General features: G+C 38.9%; 1 protein-coding gene across 3 annotated transcripts in view; it reads left to right on the top strand.

Annotated features, from left to right (window-relative positions):
* Positions 1-25,253, top strand: part of LOC108388632 (protein-L-histidine N-pros-methyltransferase) — a 42,951-nt gene that overhangs the window by 5,424 nt on the left and 12,274 nt on the right. For all 3 annotated transcript variants that reach the window (XM_073215424.1, XM_073215423.1, XM_073215422.1), the window contains exons 2-4: positions 8,039-8,229; positions 12,114-12,323; positions 19,756-19,940. In XM_073215424.1, the coding sequence (XP_073071525.1) occupies positions 8,039-8,229; positions 12,114-12,323; positions 19,756-19,940 (586 nt within the window). The remainder of the gene's footprint in view (positions 1-8,038; positions 8,230-12,113; positions 12,324-19,755; positions 19,941-25,253) is intronic.

Here is a 25,253-nt window from a genome sequence, read left to right as displayed (position 1 = left end):
AAACTTTGGATCTAGTCTTTTCAATGCATTGCACCTCATACTTAAAGTTCAAATGCAATCATTATAGAGCTATTGGAACGTGAAAGGACTTTTAGGCCCCACTAACTAGGTTCTTGATAGTAACAGTCATTCAACAGCTTCTCAATTGATGGTATGAAAAAAGAATTGTTGCAGAACTCCCTGGAACCTTGCCAGCACAATTTCTCCAGGTGATCCTGCAAGGTTTTTTAAAAGCACAGATAAGATTCAACACCTGAAATTAGTAAGTGTAAGTTAAAATTTCAGTATCTGACATTCTTTTACCTTCTTATGTAAGCTCAGAACTGTGCTATGCCACAGCTTATGTGGATTTTAGATGTAATTGAAAAGATACATCTTTTTTTTTTCCCCAACCAAATGAAAAAATACTTGGACATCTCAGCCAGAGGTCAGAGGTCATGCTAAAGGACACATTTGGTCTCCTGTTCCGTCATTCCCCATTCACCTTGTGGAGGTGGACTTGCATGAGTTAACAGTGCTCAGGGTGAGTCCGCCAGCTAGGCAGATGGACACTGATGGATTCGTGTCCTCCTCTGAACTGAGTCTGCCTTCCTGAGTCTGGAGGCCTTTGCAGCTGAATAACAAAGAGATTTTGAAAGGGTTTCTTTCCTTCCTTATGACCTGTGTTGAAACCCTAAACAAGTGTTTGCTTCAGTTTCATGGAACACTAGAATCTCTCTCTTTGGCTGGATATACCACAGGCCTTTATGTTTCCCTTTGAAGTTGCCCTAGGGAACCCTGGTAACTTCCAGTAAAAGACTGTTATTTAGAATCTTTGTTAAAACTTTAGGATTATAAAATACTAGTGGTGAGTATTTAAAATGAAGTTTGCCAATAATTTATTAAATCATAGTGGATCTCACATAAAGAGGTTGTTGGTTTATGCTTATATTATTTGTAGAAAAATAATGGTTTGAATATTTTCTGTACTGTGGTTAGATGCAAGAAGGTGTTAAGGATTAAGTCTGTGGACTTGTCAGGAGCTGCATCCGGGGAGGTCTCTCCCTGTGCATTAGGTGAAACCTCAACCTGGACAGGGAAAGTTCTGGACTTTGAATGAGAAGGAATTCTCAAACAGGTCAGACAAGTGTAGGTTAGGAAGGAATTCATTAAAGCGAGAGTAGTGGTGAATGCAGCAGCCGTGCAGGCAGCAGAGAGCTTCCTTGAGCAAAGGGAGTAAAGGTAAGCTCATTGAACTCCTTTTCAGCATAGTGCAGATCCCTTGCCAACTCCTAAAGCCAGGGTCATCTGGCATCCAGGGTGACACTTGAATCTGATGGCATGTGAAGTGAGCCCCTACCACTCCAGGATTTGGAGGAGCCGTAGAGCACTGGATGGAGTGAGATTATGTTCTGAGAACTTGCCAAAGGAAAAGAAATACTTTCATGCAGGTTACTAAAGAGCATGAATGTACAGGTGCAATCCTGTCTCGGTCACCCAGGTGATGGGAACTTGCAGGCCCACATCAGAGATCTCAGTAGCCCTTCTCTACTTGTATGAAGTAGAACAGAGTAATAGATTAGTGTATAAGTCTACAAAATAGAATGAAACAGTGAAGTAACAAAGACACTTACCACTGGAAGAGTACAGAGACAAAATGTAAAAAGTTAAGACCTGAGAAGGCCTTATTTAAGGCAAAAAGTACGCATTTGAAGAAAGGGGCAACCTCAGAGAGTAGTCGCACTTAAAAGCTGGGATTCTTTTAAGGCTTTCAGGAATGGGTCAAAGGGCGGTGGGAGGGTAGTGGGCCGGGGGTGTAGGCTTGACGTATGGTCTCATGATGTCTCTCTCAGGTAAGAGACATTGTGTCATCATCCACAGTCAGTCCTCTAGATATTCTGTAAGATGAACTTAACACAAGGAATTCTTAGGCCTGTTCTTCTCCAGGATAGTGGTTGCCCTCATGCAGTAAGGACATGTCATTTAGGACTGCTTGCCCTGCCTTAAGATAGGGTTGGTTATTGGCTCGTTCCCATAAAGTATGTTAGGAATCTTGCCTCCTAACTCCCTTCCTTTTTAAAAATGGGATCTTAGCCTTAAGATGGAGTCCCTCCTGTTCTTACTATACTATTTATATCACAGCATTTTTAATCGTAGGCAGGAAAAGTTAATCATCATGCCTGTCCTATATCCCCGCCCTACTTCCGACTGATCAAATTGCATGGCAGAACTTAGAATGGAATTTTTGAATCCTTAGCTGTCAAGATCAGTGTTTGGTCTCACCACCCTCTATAGTAGAAAAGATTCCGTGTTCATGGACCCCATCACTGGAGCCTTTCTGATTGTTCTGAGTGGTCCTAAATGCCACAGGTCTTTGGTTTACATATTTCTTTTGAGATGGCCAGGTGCTCAGACCTACAGCGTGGTTATTTAGGTATTCCCTTGAACTTCATTTCTCTGTCCTTTGTGGATCTTGGATGGCAAGGGGAAGGAAATCAAGTTAACGGTGTTTCCACTGTGTCCAGGCACTTGAAATATATTATCCCCTTTAATCCTCCTGACAACTCTTGGAGGTAGGTGGTACATCCCATTTTACAGATAAAAGATTGAGGGTAAGAGAGGAAATTTGCCCAAGAGCCCAGTTAATAGATGGCAGATTTTGAACCCAGCTCTGTTTGGTTTCAAGACCCAGGCTTTTTTCTGCTGTGTTTCACGATGTCCTTTCTAGGACACTTTGTGTTGACTGAGGGGCTGTGAAAATAGGCTGCCTTCTTAATAGGAAACTGCCCCCACCTAGTGGACCTCTGCACAGGCACTGGAGCTCTGTTACTGGGTGCAAAAGCACTAGTTGGAGTTTTTGCAGTTTGTGAGTTACACAAGGATGGGACAACTGCTCAAAGTTCTGGCCTTCCTCCAGTGTGTGCATGCTTTGGTCACATTTAACATTGTAAAAAAGTGCTTACCTATGGTGTCTTTTTTCTGACACCAGCCAATTCTCTGACACCAACTGGGTGCCCTACAAGTCAGTTCTATTTTCTCACTACCCAGAGTTAATGTCAGTCCAAAGGTTTAAAGGCTCCAACCTACAAGATTGCATTCACAATCGAGATACCAGCTGCAGGGGCAGGTCCGCAGACCACCTATGCTGAGTTACAAATTCTGGGGTTCTCACAGCAGCCCCCCTTAGGTTAGATAATTTGCTGGAATGATTCAACAGGGCTTAAGAAAACACTTTACTTGTGTTTACTGGTTTATTACAAAGGATATAACTCAGCCAACTGGAAGAGATGCATAGGGCAAGGTATGGGAGTTTGTATCAGCAGGTGACTGTGTGGCATAACTAGTTTGATTAAAATTTGCTATTTTAAAGACTTCCTTACTTAATTAGATTAAAGAAAATTCAAGTGAGCTTTAAAGGAAGATGCTACGACCACACTTTTTTACACACTGAGGTCTCTAGCTGAGGAGTCCAGCCCTACAGTAGGGCTGGCACACAGTCCTTCCCATGTGAACGTGTAATAGGCATGATACTTTGTTCTTGTTGTGGCACCTTTGTCTCTGTTATCTTTGAGGAGCACACATTCAAAGACCTGCTTGAAAGTGCATGGGCGCCTACAGACAGTCTACCCAGTGCTATGAGCTCATTATAGCTTTTCATTTAAGCTGCATTGTTGGGAGAGAGGTAACACCAGGGGGGACAAATGGTTGCAGGGGTTCTTGCATTGATTTTTCTATCAGCATCTCATTTTAAGAGCAAGGTGACTGCCTATTTAAGGCCTGACATCCTGGCCAGTATTATAATCCCATTACTTGTTTGCCTTGATTTCTGATTTTTTTCCTTCCTCTGGAGTGTAATTTTTTCCTTCCTCAAGTATAAAGATGGAGACCAGTGAGTCCATCTTTGATTTTCCCTAGACCACTGTTAAACTGGGATTGTTCGGAAATACTAGTAAAGTTTTCTGCATATACCACATAGGGGTTCTCAAGCAGTGGCAGTTTTGCTCCCCAGGGGATATTATGCATGTCCGGGTTGTTTCGGGGGTGTCACGGCTGGGGGTACTGCTACTGACATCTGGTGGGTAGAGGCCAGGGAGGCCGCTAAACATCCTACGGTGTGTGCCCCGGACAGTTACCCAGCTCCAGTGTTGGTACTCAAGTTGAGAAACCCTGGCCTATAGTAATTCAGTTGCTATCTACATCAGATTATCTTTTCTCTGAACACATCCAGTCCAGTTTAATTGGGCAGAATAGTCCTGCTTTCTTTTCCAAAAGTGAATCTTTTCTTTCCAAAAGACAGAAACACTGAGTAGAGTGAAGTGAAGGGAAGCTTCTTTGAAAGAAACTTTTATAAAACAACCTGCACCTAGGACAGGAACTCAAATCAGCTAGAAGTGCTTAGACACCCCAGGCTTCCCATTTATTCAGAAGTTGTGAGGTGGCAAATGAAATGTGAAGCACTTGGCCGGGTGCCTGGGGGAAGGTAGGTGCTCAGTCAGTGTCTTTCTTTGGTGCTTGCTTGTGGTAACGTAACCTTGTGGTGGCTGGGTACCTATAATCACTGTTGCACCACTGAGAGTTTCAGCAAGGCCTTGCAAAGACTGTGGAGTTTTAGAAATAGACAAACCCAGTGACAGCCATCTCTGTGGATATCTTTGTGTTCCCTTCAGAAATTTGCTAGAAACTCCAAATTTTATCTGTTAGACTGCATGTGATTTTTACAATAATTCATGTGACAAACATGGATTGTTCTATATCTGTGCTAGGCATGGAAGTCAGTCATTATCCCCACCGTTATGATAACTTTCTGTCTACCTGAGAGGATAGACCCTGCACTTGCAATTATGTACCTACTGTTACTCAACTCAGTGGCCATAAATGTTACTGAGGAGACATGTGGGATGTATGAGAGGGTATTCGAACAGGGTTGGGGGACAAACCTAGTCTGCAAGTTCAAGGAAAACACACTTGAAGAAATATTTAGGGTTAGGTTGAATTAACCAGGTGAGAGGGAGCAGGTTAGGTGGTAGAAACTGTAGAGGACAGAACAAATGTGATGAGAGAGCTATGGAAAAAGAGCCTTCCAGAAAGAGAAAGGGTGCAGTGTTATAACAGTGAGTGGCCTGTGTTACGGTTGGTAGAGAGTGTCTGAGGTGAGGCTGTGGATGCAGAGTGGACGAATCGTGTAGGGCCTTCAAAGCCATATTGAGCATTTTGGGTATTATCCTAAGACTTATGCAAAGCATGGTGACATGATCAGATTTGCCTTTAAAGGGGTTTGCTTCATCACTTAAAATTTCAAAGACTTTTGATTTCTGGGAAATTAAAATACCACCTCTATTTTTTTAGGTGTGTGTGTGTGTGTGTGTGTGTGTGTGCGTGTTTAGAAAAATTACAGCTTTATTGTAATATAATTCACATACCATAAAATTTATCCATTTAAAGTGTGCAATTCAGTGGTTTTTAGTATATTATATTCACAGGGTTGTGCAACCATTACCACTCTCTAATTTAAGAATATTTTCATCACTCTAAAAAGAAACCCCGTAACCATTAAGAGAGATGCTCCATTGCCCCCTCCCGCAAATCCTTGGCAACCACAATCTACTTTCTGTCTCTGGATCAGCTTGTTTTGGAAAATTCTTGTAAATGACTGTGGCTTTTTGTAACTGGCTTATTTCACTTAGCATAATGTTTTCATAGTTCATCCATGTTATGTCTGAGTCAAAACTTCATTTGTTTTAATGGTTAAATAATATGTGTTCTATTTTAAGGTTCCATCACATCTTGTATACCCATTCATCAGTTGATGGACATTTGGGTTGTTTCCACGTTTTGGTGATTATGAATAAAGCTGCTATGAAGTTGATGTTTGTATCATGCAAATGGTCAGGAGGAACATGGGTTTCAACCTTTATCTTTATAAAGAAGGACTTCACTCCTTTTCATTTCATAGCACATTTTGTTCAATAGGCATTTTTTTTTCTGAAAGCCTTGTGTAGCAGTAAAGCTTCAACCATATGTGTTAATGTTGATGAATTGAGAGACATGCTGTTAAAAACTTGAATTTTCCTTTTTGCACTTGAAAGCAATATTTGCAATTAATGGTGCCAATTCTTACTTAGTTCTCGAAGTCAGAGTCCATTGTTGTTCTAGTTGTCCATTGACCAGCGGATGCCAAGGAATTCTTAGCTCCTCTGTTTCACTTGAATGACTTCTTGTCCACATTTAAAAGAATGTACCTGATTTGATTGCCCATTACCAAGGGGATGGCTGTCATCTTGATTAGTCTTTTCAGAGAATAAAAAATAAAAGTCAGAGTGGCTTCAGTCATTACAGAGTTCAGAATGTGCACTAGGTCATGAGTATAATAAAAAAATGTTTTATGACTTGCACTGGGGCATAACTTCAGGCACAGTGAGTATTAAGAATCAGTTAATGATTAAGCGAGGACATTTTCAGACCAAAGAAAAACAGTTTAGGCAGTGCATGTAAAAGCTTCATAGCTTATCCTCCAGAGTGGGGAAAATAAGAATAGTTTTTCAGTCCAAGCAGTTTTGGTAACAATGTTTATATGGTAAATTAACACAAAGCAGGCAACAGTGGGAAATCTAGTTTGGGTACAAGGTTTATAAAGTGCTAAGCTAATCTTTGAAATTTTAATGGGCCTGTTTGCTTGTTTGTATTGGTTTATAACTGGTTCCTCCTGGTGTTATGGTCAGGAATGTTACTCAAGATTTCGTTCAGCATTTAGCAAGCCTAGGGTGATTGTAAAGTTGGCCCACTCATTGTGCAAAAGCTGTTACAGGACACTTGCTGCTGATAAATGGTCATGTTTGTCAGGGGGAAGCAAGTTACTTTTGGTCAATAGACTCGTTATTGGCAAAATTGGATTTTTTTCTTAGCAGATAATGGATTGATAGTAACTCCTCTATTCTGCAGTTTCATCTGTATAGTTGATGGGCTTACTCTTTATTTATCAGGTCATGTTAGAGGAATCTCATTGCTAATATTATTATAGGATTCTCCTGTGTGTCTGGTACTATATCAAGGATTTGCCTACATTATCTTGTTTAATTCTCTCAGTTCCTTACCAGGACAGATAGCAGTGACATCTCTAGTGTGCTGGTGAACAGAGGCTCAGATTAAGTGACTTGTCTGAGCTCTCCTAGGAATGGCAGAGCCAGGACTTGATTGTGAGGCTGACTGTAAAAAGTTAATGCTCCCAAATCTTATTTTCCCTCTTCTTGAGTACACTAAATGAGAAAATGGAAAGCATTTATTATGGAAGATGAAATTTCACCCACAGTTGAGGTTCTTGAATTTTTTCTAAAAAGAGCACTGTGGTTAGAGCCTATTCCTGGAAATCTGTGCTTGACATGTTACTACTTCGGTCTTGTCATTGATTGCAGCGTGACCTTAAGTAACTTCTTCATCTTTCGGAAGCCCATTTTCCTCTGTGAGAATGTTATATGACCTGGTAAAGCACACTCGAATATTTCTAAAGGTCTGTCTCTGTAGCCTACAAGGAGAAAGGCAGCTCAGTCTGGTCATTGGAGTGTTAAATTCTGCTGCTACTCTGCCATCGATTTGCTTGGTGGTTTTGAGTTAAGTCATTGCATTATATGACTATTTTGTTATCTAAAAATGAGGTTAGTAATACTGGTTATTGACTTCTTATGTTGAATCTCAGAGGCCAGCAGAGCTTTCCCAGATCTCGGGGCTTAGGGGGTCTAGTGATTGGAGTTTTGGGCCAGGACTTAGACAGCTGAACTGTGGCCTGGCTCTGCTATCTGCAAGCTGCATAACCCACAGACCTCTTCACCTTTCCTTTTCTCTCTACCTTCCCTGAGGGTTATGAGAATTAAATGAGGAATTATGAAGAACTATTTTACGCTTTATAGGTCATAAGGGTATAAGAGATGCTGATTATCCTCAATGTGCCATGAGGATAGTATTTGGAAATCTTAGATTTGATTTAGTCTTCTGTTTTTTGTTTTTTGGACATCTTAGATGACACTTGAGTTGTGGGTTTTCATTTTTGTTCTTTTTGTTTTTTTAGTGGTATGTGTGCAACAGAGAGAAATTATGTGAATCACTCCAGGCTGTCTTTGTTCAGAGTTACCTTGATCAAGGAACACAGATCTTCTTAAACAACAGCATTGAGAAATCGGGCTGGCTATTCATCCAATTATATCACTCTTTTGTGTCATCTGTTTTTAGCCTGTTTATGTCTAGAACATCTATCAATGGGTAAGTGGATCTTGTATATATATTTTTATCCTTGGGTTTAGAAAAAGAAGATGAAAAAGAGAAATTACCTTGTTCAAATGTTGACCACCTCAGCTACAACTCAGCTACAACACCTCTACTAGTCAGAATCCTTGGCAGTAGGTCCAGTGTCTCAGCCTTCTGCAGTTAAGCTTCTTAAATTCCCATAAATTGATAAATAGCCCTGTTAGTCTATATTTCTATTGTGGGAGTACCTGGAGCAGTGCTTCCCAGCTTTTGTGTGCACGGAAATCACCTGGGGATCTGGTTAAAATGCAGATTCTGAGTCAGTAGGGCCAGAGCCTGTGATTCTGCATTTTTAACAAGCTCCCTGGTGATGCCTAGGATGCTGTTAATCGTGGCATAGGGAGTAGCAAGAGGCTTGGGACCAAACCTTTAACATAAGCTGAAGAGTAAGATGTTTGCTTTAAGCGTACTTCCCAGGGGAAAGTTTTCTGGGTGATCTGTTAATTAACCCAACAGTGGGCAATGTCTTATTTTGAGTAAAGGTTCTGGTATTTGTTCTTACATAATGTCTAGGCTCACCAGAACTTTGTAAACTTATTGTGGAATTCTCTCCTTAGAGTGGTTCTGTGATAGAAATCCATATGGAAAAAGCTTTAGGAATGTTTTTTATCCTTTCTTGGTCAAATTTTCAAATATTCCCAAGGCCCAAGAATCCTGAATGCCAAAGAGAAAAACACCATGGCTTGGTGCTTACAAAGCTGTGTTGGACCACTTAAAACTGTGGGGTGGACCTACTTTTTTTTCCATGGTGGTTTGGAGCCAGCTTCTCCTGAATGTCTGGATCCCCATTCTATCATCTGGCCCTTAGATATATTTTCTGGCACTGTGAACCTTTGCTCAACATTTCTTATCATTGTTTATAGGAAAAATGCCCTAAATTTGCCTCCACAAATGGTTGTTATTTTTATATTGGTAGTTGAGTTTATACAGTTCGTTCTAACATTTTGTTTCTAAAGTAGGCTGCTCTGAATTTCTCTTTTATACCACTTACTTTTTCTCTGAAAGGCAGACAAGTCACTGTAGCAGTGATTTTTATCCTTTCCGGGGTTCTGCGCCTCTTTGAAAACAATAAATGGTAGGAATTCTCCCTTTATATAGTATTTATAATCAATACTTTACATATAATTTTGGGAGATTTTTAAACTGAACCATGTCCTCTCTGCCTCTTCTCATTGTACCTTAGTTAGAATTTCCTGCTGTGGAATTTCACAGTTTGGTCAGAGAGGCTCTACAATTACTACATCCCTTTTGAATTTACTTACCTACAGCTCTTGGGCTTCTTTCTCCTTTTTTTTACCCTAACCTGCCCTCCCCATACCCAAAAACATCTCTTGCCCTGTGTCTTATTCTCACCTGAAAACTTAATTGTAAGACCATTGGTGCTTTCCAGCCATTGCAGTGGTGGATGACTACCTTGAATGGTTGTCTCTTACAGAAACAATTACTGTGGTGCCTTCTTGAACTTATCAGATCTCCTTTATATTGGAAAGGGGAAGGCCAAGTAAGGAGAGACTTTGTAACTGTTTTCAGGGTTTATATTATAAGGAAGATACTTATAAGGGGGCTTACCTACACCATAAGCTCTAAATCTACGGAGAACTTAGATTGTGGCCAGATAAACTAGGATGGTTATTAAGCACTAAAAGAAACCCTCACATATGGACATCTCTAACTTTGGAATTTAAAGATGAATTAGAGAGGTGTACCTCTCCCTGGTATGTGTTTGCTGGAAACCTTGTATTGGGTCAGTGTCTTGGTATTTTGAGTGGGTAATTCTTCACTGTGTGGGACATCCCCATGCACTGCAGGGAGTCTAAGTCTCCTGGCCTTACCCACTAAGTGACAGTAACACCACCAAGCCATTGTGACCACCCCAAAGTCTCCCACCTATTGCCAGTGCCTCCTAGAGGGCAAAATCGATCCTGGATGAGAAGCACTGGGTTTGATGGATTTTGATTTATTTTTTATTAGTTTAAATCTTTTTGTGGAGCCTCCATTGCTTATGATCTTTGGAAATAGGACAGTGCTTCTCTCCCTGGTATCTTTAGATGTACACTAGTTAGATGACCTCCTGAGCTATGACCTCTAGCTCTAGAATTTTATGATAATTATGTCAAGATTCCTTATATCCCAAAGAGATGTCTTGGAAAGCATGTTATTTTCTAACTGGGAAAGTTTAAGGCAAATAACTATTTTGCAACTTAATTTTGATCAAGTAAGCACTGTGGCAAGTTAGCGCCAACATTTGAAATGTGCATCCCCGAGCCATGCTGCCTGTAACCTCTTTCTCTCTGACTCTGGCTCCTGTGTGAAGTTTTGTATAGCTATTTCCATAAGTAAAATCCCCTTTTTTTTGAGATTTGCCTTCTGCAGCATGTTTTTCTACTACAAGATAGGAACCACTGAGGATTAAAAACAACTTTCAGTGGATATGGTGTTCTCTGCTAAGCAGCTGTTGAGGTGGGTGACATTGTGTTGAGCAGTCTCTGAGGTCTCCCACTCCACCCCTGGCTTTTTAGCATTTCTCTGGGGCAAAAGATTTACTGTAAGTACATTAATTAGATTTGCTTAAGGTCTCCTAAGACCTTAATGGAAAAAGGGTAGGGGGAGTTTGTTATATGAACACCTTGATTTTAATTTTTTCCTGAAACTGGTTTTCCCAGGAGCACCAAGATGCATGCATCTTCCCAGCCTGTATAACAAACACATTGTTACCTTCCCATTATTTCTGGAAAGTGGCAGTACAGCGCTCCCAGCCATTTCCCAGACCAGTGGTTTTCTTCCACTGTCTGAAGAGCAGAGTGCCTCGGGAGCTGCCTCAGGCTGCAAAGAAAGGCCTGGCAGCGCAGCTGCAGCTCCAGGCTGGGCTCTCAGCCTCCTTTGGGCAGCAGCTCCCCTGTTTACTGTTCTGTGTTGTTCATGAGTTCCACTTCATTTAGAGAAAGGGTTCTGCTGCCTAACGGAGTTTGAGAGTCCCGGCCCTAGACAAACCAGGACTGGAGGTCTGCACAGCAAGTTCTAAGAAGTAAGTGCATTTTATTTCCCAGGATGATGCTTCCCTGAGACTCGGTTTGATTTATAGCTGCTATTCTGAGGGTTCTCTTTGATCTCCATTTTTCCTCCTCTCAGTCTCTTTTTTAAAGCATTACTATGGTTTTGAATGTTTTTTAGGATCTTTAGAAGTAAATAGGATTCATCCAGTTGTATCACACAGAAAAGGACACAAATATAAATCTACTTTTTTAATGCGAATTAACTGGTATCACAAAGAACACTCTTTCCTCTAGTGTCTCTTAAAAATCTATTATACTAAAGCTATTTTTTCCTTACCCATTGTTTAGTTTCGTAATGGGCGTTTTTTCTGCTTGATTTTTCTGCTTAGTTTCTTGGCTAACATGGTCTGATTCTGTTGGCCTGTAATGTCTTTTAACTGATAAACGTCTTTTCTGTTACTTTTTTCCATCTCTCCTTCATACTTTGACATAAACTCTTCACATTCATCTTTAAATTTCTAAATTCGTTTCTTCTTCCCTTCTCTTCCCCTCTCATCCTTCTTCCTTTCCACCTTTTATTCCTCTCCTCTGCCCACTCTTTTTGGAGTATTATTTGCAACCTCAGAGACAAATGATGGTATCTGGAGATATTTTCTTATTTTACTAACTTGACTTTTTAATCATATAAATCATATGAATGATAATGTATGTTTAATCATGTAAAATAAACATTTTATAAGTTCAAAAGGCTGTGCTGAGGTTTTGCACTCACTGTGTGTGTGTTGTGGGTGTATGTGTGTGCTGAGTTTGTATAGACACTGCCATTTTTGTCCCTTTTCTTTCCAGGCTGCTAGGAAGAGGCTCAATGTTTGTGTTTTCACCAGATCAATTTCAGAGACTGCTTAAAATCAATCCAGACTGGAAAACCCATAGACTTCTTGATTTAGGTGCTGGAGATGGAGAAGTCACGAAAATCATGAGCCCTCATTTTGAAGAAATTTATGCCACTGAGCTGTCTGAAACTATGATATGGCAGCTTCAAAAGAAGAAATACAGGTACAATTTTTAGACATGGTTTGGGATATATTTCTTGGTTTTTGATGTATTTCTTCCTGAAAGTATATTATTTAAGAGATGAGCCAGAAACAATTTTCCATGATTAGAAGTTAAAGTAAAACTTCCCATGTTACGGGTAAGTGGATATTGAGAGAAATCATCTTTCCCTGGCAGTGTTTTGCTGGACTAGAGGACTTGGCACTATAAGGAGAAAAAGGGTTGGTGAGAGAGAACTCGGGAAAGGGAGACCAGAGGTAGAGACTTGTTCCCTAGTTGGATTCTGGCATTTTCAAATCTTGTTTTTATTTTTGTTTCGTTTTTTTTTCTCTTTTTTATAAAAAAAATGTTTTTACTGTGGTAAAAATACATAACATAGAATTTACCATTTAGTTATTTTTAAGTGTACAGTTCAGTAGTATTAAGTTCATGCTGCTTTGTGACCATGACCACTGTCCATCTCCAGAACCTTTTCATTTTCCGGAATGTACCCCTTAAACACTAATTCCCCATTCCTCCCTCCCTTAAGCTCCTGACAACCACTCTTCTGTTTTTTGCCTCTATAAATTTGACTACCCGAAAACTTCAAATAAGAGGACTCATACATATTTATCTTTTTGTGACTGGCTTATTTCACTTAACAATGCCTTTAAAGTCCATTCTTGTTATAGTATGTGTCAGAGTCTTCCTTATTAAGGCTGAATAATATTCCTTTGTGTATATTCGTAGCACAGTTTGTCTATCCGTTCATCAGTCAGTAGATGCTTGTGTTGCTTCCACCTCTTCCTGTTGTGAATAACGAACCCTGCTGTGAATGTGTGTACAAATACCTGTGTGAGCTGCTGCTTTCACTTCTTTTGGGCATATACGCAGAATTGGAACTGCTGATATGTGTTTATTTCTTGAGGAATTGTCATACCATTTTCCTGTGCATCCCCACCATTTTACATCCCACTGGCAAGGCACAAGGGTTCTACTTTTCCTCCATCATCACCAATACGTGTTAGTTTCTGTTGTTTTATAATAGCCATCCTAATGAGTATGAAATGTCATATCTTGGTCTTAAGGCCATCTCCTGTTTGAGAGACTTAGGAACAATGCTATTCGTTAGGCACTTTGGGTTCTCTTGGGTGGGTGAAGAGGGTGCGGAGTATAGAATGGGGGATATGGGGATACAGCCTGCCTTCTTCTCTGATATTTTGGAAGCCAGGCTTAGTTTAAGAAAGAAAGGAGAAGGAATTAGGCACTCACTTTCCTATCCACTGAAGTTTCTTCTTATACAGACTAACCCTAGACACAGAGCATTAGCATAGCTCTATGAACAGGACTGGACTGAACCTGTGTGAAACCTGAACATTTTTAGCCTGGGGAAGAGAAGGCCAAGTAAGAAGGGGGCAGAGGGAAGATTACAGTAAGTAAATATTTAATGGCACGTTAAGTGGAGGAAGGAGAAAGTGTAGTTTCTGGTATAATCAGGCACAGTTAGGCCTCAGAAGTTGAGTTCAAGGTAAGGGAGCTGGATCTTCCTAACAGCTGGAGCGCCTAAGTCCTGGTCACTCTTCAGGGTTTAAGAAAGTAGCTGTTAAGGATGTTATCAGAGACATCCGTGTGAGGTTGAGCAGTGATTTGCCAGATCCCCCTTAGCTCCAGCAGTCTGCCTCAGCTTAGATCCTGGTGGGCCTTTGTGGTGAGGTTTTAAACGTATTTCTTCAGTTAGAAGTCTATTCACCATTTCAAGACTTGGAATGCTCTCACCTGGTATAACAATGGCTTAAATCAGGCTGCATTCCTAATCTGACTCTCTCCTGCCCACTTAAAAAAAATCTGTGATTGAAAGTGGGTACAGGGTGGAAGGTGTTTGACGCATGCCTTCTTTCCTCTCCCTCCCACTCCTGCCCCTTTCCTTCCTTGCTTGACATTAAAGTCTTTGAGAGTAAAAGCCTTAGGTGGAGTTTTCAGTGACAATTCAGATACTTGAATTAGCCATTCAGTACATCTAAAATTTATGTGCTGTGTAACCTAGGGAACTTAACCACCATATAAAAAGTACTCAGTTTAATTTTTTTCCTAATACATAACATATATGGTAATATGTTTTTGCAGTTTGACATAAATAGAGAATTTGAGTACAATTCTCAAATAGAGAATTTGACACCACCTCCATAATATTATTAGCATGAAATAAACAGACAGTCATAAAAGTGGCAGCTTTTGGCACTGTTTGACATTTTAATGAGTAAGTAGGATCTTAGTAAGTTTAGGGTTCATCCAACCCATCATGGCAGGGCAAACTTTTAGCTTAATTCCATATTGTTCTGGTTTCTTTTTGGTAAGTGGCTATTTTTTGTCTTCAATATCTGGGATCATAAAAAACTGGCTTTTTAATAAAGGTTCTGGGTGTCATTTGTGAAACAAATCAATAAACAGAAAACAGCCTGGATTTTCCTCAATATTGCCAAGATATCATTGTTTTTGCCAGAAAACTGGATTATAAAATTTAAGGATGTGGCTTTGAGTTTTAAAACAAAGTAATTACTTATCTTTATATTGTTGGTGTTTTTTGTTTTTATTTAGAATTCATCAAAATACTGGTTGCTTTGTTACTTCTCTAAGGAAAATGTATTTTAAATCCTCTTTAAAGGTAAACTGTTACTTGTCTCATTTCCTTGAAAATAATCCCTGAACAGATGCCATGCTTCTAGGGTTAGAAATACAGTTTTGGAAAAGCCATTGAGACAGGAAAGGATTATATAATTAATTTTGGTTGTGTATATTAATGAACAATATCACAAATGCAAATGGCAATAAACAAAAAAACTGTTCATTCACAGGAAAAGTTTTTGGCAGTATGTTTACCTTCCTCAGTCTGCTTGACCAAAAGTTAGTGTTGGACGTTAGTACTGGCGGTTAGTAGATGGTAGAGGAAAGAAGTGTGTGATAATGTGCCAAGTGGTAATGGAGATGGGTTTTAGAATTAAATCCTCACAGACAATTCACATGTAAGTAATCAGACAGGAATTGTATATACATTTTTGACAGTAGAGAAAAAAGAACTTTAATGTAAATTTGAAAAGTGCTTGACTTTATCCATTATCTGTAGGTTTGGGATGTTTCTTGAAAATAAAATACTGTAGTTAAGAATTCTTTTTCTCATAATATACTTTCTTTTTTTTTTTTAAATAAAAGATACTGGAGACTGAAGGGCAGATTACCATTCACCGTCAGTCCACCGCTGTAGAAGCAGTTGCTCAAAGACTGATGTCCGGTTCTCTTAGCTGATAAGGAGAGAACAAATGACCTGAACAACATACTAGGAGAATTTCCAAGTTGTAATTTCTGTTCTGCCAGTGATTTATAGTGGGACTTTGGACAAACACTTCTTTCATTTTTCTCATAAGAATAGGAAAATTCTAACAACTAGTTAGGATTCCTGGGCTAATATGCAGATGGAGCTAATCTGTCTTCATCAGTGGCACTGAGTGTACAAGTACAAATCATAAGAAAGAAGTAAAGATGAAGTTAGACTTCTGTAGGTATGGTTTTAAGTGCAGGATTAAGGCCATCATTTTCTGTTATGAGCAGGTATTTCTGTCTTTCAAAATTATGAACATGGGAATTGCCTATCTGCAAGTAATTCTCAAATGGTTTTGTGAGGTGATTCTAGATTAAAACAATGCTAATGATGTTTGGCTTTTACATCGTTGTAGATGGGCCTAAGATTTTTGTTTTTTTGTGTTTTAAAATCAAGGATATAATTTGTATTTTGGTAATTTATGAATTTAAGTTGGCTGTTTGGCTAAGGTATTAATAGTCCCTTTTAATTGTTCATTTTGGTTTTGAAAATGGAAATAGATGACATTTTTATCCTGACAGTAGAATCTTCTTTGTAGTTTGAGCTAAATCTGAAATGATCATTGCAGTCACAATTTCAGTACTACAAGGCCATTTTGAAGCCCTTATGTCCTACTTATTTGAAGTAACAAAGAAGTAGTGTTAACCCCTTGAAGTTAGAGCATTGTTTTGGAGGAGGTTTTAGTTTTTTAAAAACGTAGATTGAAAAGAAAATGCAGCTGAATGGTTGGTGTTGCTTTTTATTCTACTATTCAAAAATGGTCTAAAATGTCATTATGCTAATCAGTTTTCCATGACAGCCCTCATTATAAATCTTTTAGAATTTTCTAAGATATCTCTACTGTACCTGCTCAGCATTATCAAAGACTTGTTTACCAAAGATCCTTTTTCCTGCCTCCGTTTTCCGGTCTCTGTTCTAACACCCTTGACCTACCACATTCTGATTGATATACCAAGCAGGAGTGAGTCATTTACAGAATTGCCTTAATGGTTTGGCTAACAATGACTCTTGATATAGTAACTCCTTTCTATAGATAAAATACTTTTATTTATTTATTTGGTATCATTAGTATACAATTACATGAGCAACATTGTGGTTGCTAGATTCCCCCCATTATCAAGTTCCCATGACATACCCCATTACAGTCACTGTCCATCAGAGTAGTAAGATGCTATAGAGTCACTACTTGTCTTCTCTGCTCTATACTGCCCTCCCCTTGCACTCCCCTACGTTATGTGTGTTGATGGTAATAATGCCCCTTATTCCCCTTCTCCCTTCCCACCCACCTTCCCGAGTCCCTTTCCCTTTGTCAACTGTTAGTCCATTCTTGGGTTCTGTGAGTCTGCTGCTGTTTTGTTCCTTTAGTTTTTGCTTTGTTCTTATGCTCCACAGATGAGTGAAATCATTTGGTACTTGTCTTTCTCCACCTGGCTTATTTCACTGAGCATAATACCCTCTAGCGCCATCCATGTTGTTGCAAATGGTAGGATTTGTTTTCTTATGGCTGAATAATATTCCATTGTGTATATGTACCACATCTTCTTTATCCATTCATCTACTGATGGACACTTGGCTCCTGCATTCTTAGGGTATATTCCTAGGAGTGGAATTCCTAGGTCAAATGGTATTTCTATTTTTTGAGGAACCTCCATACTGCTTCTTTCCACAATGGTTGAACTAGTTTACATTCCCACCAGCAGTGTAGGAGGGCTCCCCTTTCTCTGTATCCTTGCCAGCATTTGTTGTTCCTAGTCTTTTCTATGTTGGCCATCCTACCTGATGTGAGGTGATATCTCATTGTGGTTTTAATTTGCATTTCCCTGATAATTAGCGATGTGGAGCATGTTTTCATATGCCTGTTGGCCATCTGAATTTCTTCTTTAGAGAAGTGTCTGTTCATATCCTCTGCCCATTTTTTAACAGGGTTATTTGCTTTTGGGGGTTGAGGCATATGAGTTCTTTATATATTTTGGATGTTAACCAGTTGTCAGATCTGTCATTCCCAAATATATTCTCCTATATTGTAGGATGCCTTTTTGTTCTGCTGGTGGTGTCCTTTGCTGTACAGAAGCTTTTTAGTTTGATGTAGTCCCATGAGTTCATTTTTGCTTTTGTTTCCCTTGCCCGAGGAGATGCATTCAGGAAGAAGTTGCTCATGCTTATATTCAGGAAATTTTTGCCTATGTTGTCTTCTAAGAGTTTTATGGTTTCATGACTTACATTCAGGTCTTTGATCCATTTTGAGTTTACTTTTGTGTATGGGGTTAGACAATAATCCAATTTCATTCTCTTGCATGTAGTTGTCCAGTTTTGCCAACACCAGCTGTTGAAGAGACTGTCATTTCCCCATTGTATGCCCATGGCTCCTTTATCGTATATTAATTGACTATATATGGTTGGGTTTATATCAGGGCTCTGTAGTCTGTTCCATTGGTCTATGGGTCTGTTCTTGTGCCAGTACCAAATTGTCTTGATTACTGTGGCTTTGTAGTAAGCTTGAAGTCGGGGAGCGTAATTTCCCCAGCTTTATTCTTCCTTCTCAGGATTGCTTTGGCTATTTGGGGTCTTCTGTGGTTCCGTATGAATTTTAGAACTATTTGCTCTAGTTTGTTGAAGAATGCTGTTGGTATTTTGATAGGGATTGCATTGAATCTAGGGATTGCTTTAGGCAGGATGGCCATTTTGACAATATTAATTCTTCCTAGCAATGAGCATGGGATGCGTTTCCATTTGTTAGTGTCCTCTTGAATTTCTCTTACGAATGTCTTGTAGTTTTCAGGGTATAGGTCTTTCACTTCCTTGGTTAGGTTTATTCCTAGGTATTTTATTCTTTTTGATGCAATTGTGAGTAGAATTGTTTTCCTTTTTTCTCTTTCTGCTAGTTCATCGTTAGTGTATAAGAATGCCACAGATTTCTGTGTATTAATTTTGTATCCTGCAACTTTGCTGTATTCAGATATTAGATCTAGTAGTTTTGAAGTGGATTCTTTAGGTTTTTTAATGTACAATATCATGTCATCTGCAAGCAGGGACAGTTTAACTTCTTTACCAATCTGGATGCCTATTATTTCTTTGTGTTATTTGATTGCCATGGCGAGACTTCCATAACTGTGTTGAATAAAAGTGGGGAGAGTGGGCATCCTTGTCTTGCTCCCCATCTTAAAGGAAAAACTTAACAGCTTCTCGCTGTTATGTATAATGTTGGCTGTGGGTTTGTCATACGTGGCCTTTATTATGTTGAGCTACTTGCCCTCTATACCCATTTTGTTGAGAGTTTTTATCATGAGTGGATGTTGAATTTTGTCAAATGCTTTTTCGGCATCTATGGAAATGATCATATGGTTTTTGTCCTTCGTTTTATTGATGTGGTGGATGATGTTGATGGATTTTCGAATGTTGTACCATCCCTGCATCCCTGGTAGATAAAACATGTTAAGGGACTGGAAATGATCTTTGTGAGTGAATGTGTGATACTGAAGGCTGAGAATGGTGTGTTATGTACACTCTGGACTTAAATTTTGATAGGATGTCCTGTGCTTTATCTTTATATAATTATTCATATATGAAGATTCTTGAGTATGAAATAGTATCTTTCTCCTGGGAATAGAGATGTACTCAAAAATTAATAGGTTATAAATGGAATTTATTCCACCCCCAGCCATTCTTAAAAATTGGAGGGACCCTAAGAATAGAAAACATGAATATAATATATTTTATGATTAAATTACAATGAATGTAGAAAGTAGTATATTTTATTCATTGACTGACATTCAGGAATTTGATACCATGGTTTCATAATGATTTTTATCATCTGATATCTTCATACTTATGAGACATATGGTTTGTTTTTATAAAGGGAATTTCATATGTTCAGAGATTTGGAAATAGGTGAAATGCTGAATTTATGGAAGTATGATTAAAGTTTTTCTTTGTCCATTTTATTACAGCAAATATAAATTAATAAGTGGAAGATTTAGAATTTTAATTTAGAAGACAAAGTTAGAGCTTTACTGGCATCTCAGTTATTTTTAAAGATGTATTTAAGGGGGTTTGTGTTAGTCAAATTGTTTCTGATTTTTCCAGAGTGCTTGGTATAAATGAATGGCAGAATACAGGGTTCCAGTATGATGTCATCAGCTGCTTGAATTTGCTGGACCGCTGTGACCAGCCCCTGACTTTGTTAAAAGATATCAGAAGCGTCCTGGAGCCAACTAGAGGCAGGGTCATCCTTGCCCTGGTCCTACCTTTTCATCCCTATGTAGAAAACGGTAAGTGTGGTTCAGCTACCTCTTACCCTGTGGTGTTTGTGATTCTGTTTCTTCGTAAAAGCTGGAATTTAAAGGAATACAGTTAACCCATGTAAAACCCATGATGGTTAATGTTCATCTTAATGTGGATTTCATAGAGCTCTAGTACTGCCTTTGCAGTGGTAATAATTAATACTCAGCCGGTTCTGCCTGCTTGAGATTGAAAGCCTAAAATGTGTCTGTATTTTCTGCTTTTAAGTGGAGCCTGAACCATTTATTTATTAGCTTACAAGCTGAGTCAAGCAATAAATGATGTCTTTTAATTCATCCGTATCCACTTGCCAAATATCATAGCTGGTTTGTATTTTACATCTCTTGCCCTAGACTCTAAAAATGATAAATGCTGTTGTCATTTTCCCTTTTGAAGACTGTTCATGTTCCTGTATGTATCATTTCTTTGTTTGACATTTGGTTTTTTAATACATGATGTTTCTCTTTAACAATAATGAATGAAAAATATATTAGAAGAAATGGTTGAATTTCATATTACTTCATATTTACAATGACTTCTGGGTGTCATCACATTAATTCATAGTTAAGTTTTAGCTGACATGGTTTGGATTCCAGGCCATGCTGAAAGTTATGACTTTAAGCCTCCCCTTTGCCTTTAATAAGTAAATGTACACAAATATAAGCTATTTATTATATAAGTAATACATGTTAATATTTAAAAATATTTAGTTTTTCTATTTTACTGTCTAGTGCAGCCTAGGATTCAAAAACTCTAAGAGCTTGCAGACATTGTTAAGAAACCCATTAATATTTTGCAAGCATTGTTGTTATCAGGTATCTGTAAAAATCTGTGTCTTAAGGAATAATGCTCATGTTTGCTTATACCATGGGTTTGTGTTGCTGTTCACTTGCTGCTTCATTTCTTCTTATTCTTTTTTTTACTGCTTAGGTCTTAGTCCCTTCAGATTTAATGCTTGTCTTAACTTTCTCCAGTGGTTTTTGGTTTGTGTTGACGGTCGGAATTTTTTAGACATAGGAGGGTGGGAAGGACAACAAGTAGACTGGATACCCACTCCCAATCTGACTTTGAGTTTTTACTGTTGCTGAGTCGTTTGTCATGGTAAAGGAGAAACTGCCATAAGTGCGAGTCCCCATGTAACATACATACATACATACATATATGTTGTACAGTGAAAAACCCAGTAAGTGTTCCTCGATAATCCAGCTATCTACCCTTATTTTCAGTGCTGCTCCCTGTGTAATTAAGCCTCAGCTCCACCTCTGCACTGCAATCGTTAGTCATCAGGTTGCAAGGTGCCGGCTTCCTGTGTCCTGTTGGGCAACCACATGATAGAACTTTAATGCTACTTCCTGGCATAGCAGGAGGTGGAATTGCTGGTAAAGAAACATCATTCTAAGCAAGAATTGTATTTCCTTCTGTTTCTGACACTAAAAATGGAGAAGAAGTCAAAGTGTACAAGAGGGCAGTCTCCAATAAGGACTGAAAACAACCTCCTTGACTGTAGACACCAGAGTTGCCTTTTAAGTCCAGGGAGTCTGGCGTGTGACATGTAGCAAACCTGAGACAAGAGGCCTTGTTACTGTGGGTGACCTTTAATGACCTATAAATTTTGCAGACTGCTCTGCCACACTCTATTATTGCTTCCTTTCTCTGAGTCACTAATTAGATCCTGATGATTTTCATGTGATGCTGTGTGACGACTGAGGTGCAAAGTGAGCTTGCTGTGTGAGTTCATGAATACTGGGCTATTTTAAGGCTATCTGACTGTGCTTTGCATACTTGGTGCTATTTTTTTAATTTTCTTTTTATTTTGGTATCATTAATCTACAATTACATGAGGAACATTATGTTTACTAGGCTCCCCCCTTCACCAAGTACCCCCAAAAACCCCATTACAGTCACTGTCCATCAGCATAGTAAGATGCTGTAGAGTCACTACTTGTCTTCTCTGTGTTGCACAACCCTCCCTGTTCCTCTCCCCACATCATACATGCTAATCGTAATGCCCCTTTTCTCCCCCCACCCCCTACCTTATCCCTCCCTTCCCACCCATCCTCTCCCTTTCCCTTTGGTAACTGTTAGTCCATTCTTGGGTTCTGTGATTCTGCTGCTGTTTTGTTCCTTCAGTTTTTTTCTTTGTTCTAATACTCCACAGATGAGTGAAATCATTTGGTACTTGTCTTTCTCCGCCTGGCTTATTTCACTGAGCATAATACCCTCTAGCTCCGTCCATCTTGTTGCAAATAGTAGAATTTGTTTTCTTCTTATGGCTGAATAACATTCCACTGTGTGTATCTACCACATCTTCTTTATCCATTCATCTACTGATGGACACTTAGGTTGCTTCCATTTCTTGGCTATTGTAAATAGTGCTGTGATAAACATAGGGGTGCATCTGTCTTTTTCAAACTGGGCTGCTGTATTCTTAGGGTAAATTCCTAGAAGTGGAATTCCTGGGTCAAACGGTATTTTTATTTTAAGCTTTTTGAGGAACCTCCATACTGGTCTCCACAATGGTTGAACTAATTTATCTTCCCACCAGCAGTGTAGGAGGGTTCCCCTTTCTCCACAACCTTGCCAGCATTTGTTGTTGTTTGTCTTTTGGATGGTGGCGATCCTTACTGGTGTGAGGTGATATCTCATTGTGGTTTTAATTTGCATTTCTCTGATGACTAGCGATGTGGAGCATCTTTTCATGTGTCTGTTGGCCATCTGAATTTCTTCTTCAGAGAACTGTCTATTCAGCTCCTCTGCCCATTTTTTAATTGGTTTATTTGCTTTTTGTTTGTTGAGGTGCATGAGCTCTTTATATATTTTGGATGTCATCCCTTTATTGGATCTGTCATTTATGAATATATTCTCCCATACTGTAGGATGCCTTTTTGTTCTATTGATGGTGTCCTTTGCTGTACAGAAGCTTTTCAGCTTGATACAGTTCCACTTGTTCATTTTTGCTTTTGTTTCCCTTGCCCAGGGAGATAACTTCATGAAGAAGTCACTCATGTTTATGTCCAAGAGATTTTTGCCTATGTTTTTTTCTAAGAGTTTTATGGTTTCATGACTTATATTCAGGTCTTTGATTCATTTCGAATTTACTTTTGTGTATGGGGTTAGACAGTGATCCAGTTTCATTGTCTTACATGTAGCTGTCCAGTTTTGCCAACACCAGCTGTTGAAGACACACTGCCATCTTTAATCCTCTTCCAGTATTGAATTTTGTCACCCATGGTTTCAACATCTGTGGAGATAGTCATTCTGTTTTTCTCCTACGATTTATTAAGTTAATTGTACTTTCCTTATATATATCCACCGTTGCATTTCTGGGCTAGGCAGGATAGTCTTCTTGTAAAGCGTCGCTAGATTGAAATCACAAAAATTCTAAATAAATAATATTAGCATTAATATTATTGATGAATGATAGTTGTTCTGCATTTGGTCCTTTATGTACTTGGAGAATGTCATCTTTGTCATGTTGTGGTATCAGTGTTCAGCTGGCTTTGTAAAAAATATTTTGGAAGTTTCTTCTTTGCCCTGAACAGCTTAGATAGCACGTGACTACCTGTTCTTTGGAAGTTGGTAGGGTTCTTCTGTGAAACCAGTAAGGCCTGTGTTTTTTGAGGGGTATCCTTTGGAAAATGACTTTCTTCTGGGGTCATTGTTCTAGCTAAATTGGACATATTTTGTCTCACAGCTCCCATGGTCTAAATTGAAATAAGCAAGTTTCTAGCAGGACTGTTTCATGGGAAGAGCTTTGGCTTTGAAGGCCTATGTGTGTTTGAAATATGGGTCAGCCTTACTACCTTGGCCTTTCATTGAGCTTCGTGTTTCATCTGTAAAATGGGGCTAATACTTATCTTGAGGTTTGTTGTGGTAATTAAATAATCTGGTATATAGGATAATGAATGCTGTCTGTGTCAATATTGGTATTTGATAAATGTTAGATTTATTTCATTCCATCCTGTTCTGTTACTTTGTTTTTATTTGTGACTTTATTAATCATATTTGTTCACAGTTCTTCAGTTTGAAATATTTGTTAATGTCATTTAGCTCTGCCTGTGAAGCTTTTAACAATAATATTCATAATTTGATGTCTTTGTTTTGCATTTTAAACTCAAACTGTGCGTTTTCCATCAGTTTATGTGACTTGACTCCATAGAGACTTAACTATATGCCTATTAGCCAGGATTTCAGATTCTCTCAAGTCTTATGTAGTGGAAAGAAATTATTTATTCTGCAAATCTTGTTAACATCTTTCCTTCTTTGGGTATGTGGTTTAAGTGCTCTTGCCTAGAGATAGTGGGGTGTGTAGACACTAGAACCACGTCTCTGTCTCTGTTTTTTCCGTCTTCAAGTTCTTTCAGACGTATTCTCTTTTCATTGTCATGGGAAACTCAGTTCTAAACAGAAAGTTAAAGCTTAATCCTTTCCAGTGAAAATTGTGGATACTTACATAGTACGAAAATTAATACTGTTAAGGATTCAGTAAATGGCCCTTATGGAGAGGGGAGAGGGGTAATCTCCGGCTAGGGAGTAGAGGGTGCTTCATATCTCAGTTGAAGTGCTCAAAAAATATTTTCCTATGGAAATATTTTTCAGTTGTATTCGTTGTTCATTTATGTGTTCATAAAGGCATTTGAGAGCTTACTATGTACCAGGCAGTAAGTATTCTGTGGAAATGCAAAGGTAAATGAAAAAGGTGTTTCTAGGCTAAAAATTACAGAATAGTACAGAAGATAGATGTAAACACACAATGGCAGGGTAGTTTGATAAGAAATATGACAAAGAGGGAAGACCCTCATTACATGCTGGGAAGTTACAGAAGGTTTTATGTAGGAGGTGCTCTTTGAGCTGTGTTTACATCTGTGAAGCATTTTACCAGGCAGATGGAACAGCATAGGCAGAAGCATGAGAGTGTGAACAAAGGTGGGGCCAGGGAAGGACCAGTCAGGTTCACCCAAGAACAGCCTACAGAAGAGGCTTTTGATTGTATAATAGAGCACTTAACAAGTACTGTTGGCTAGATGGATGAATAAAAGAATGAGTATTATATATACATCAGGCACTATTGCATGTGACCTGAGAGAATGAAATAACTACTTCTTTGGGAAAGTGTATTTCAAATTTCAGCTTAAAAATCAGTCTTTGAAACACCGTCCTTTTTTTTTCACTGGGTAAGGCTTATTCTGAATCAGATACTAGTTTATCTTTGGGATTCTGTCTGCTGGTTAGTTACACAACAGTATATTTTCAGCCCTGTAAGTACCAAAATGTAATGACTCCCAGAAATGAGAAGTAAATTA

This window comes from Manis javanica, chromosome 10 (assembly GCF_040802235.1).
Source record: "Manis javanica isolate MJ-LG chromosome 10, MJ_LKY, whole genome shotgun sequence".
In the NCBI taxonomy this organism is placed as follows: domain Eukaryota; kingdom Metazoa; phylum Chordata; class Mammalia; order Pholidota; family Manidae; genus Manis; species Manis javanica.
The sequence above is the reverse complement of the archived record's forward strand: the minus strand, read 5'-3'. Positions and strand labels throughout refer to the sequence as shown.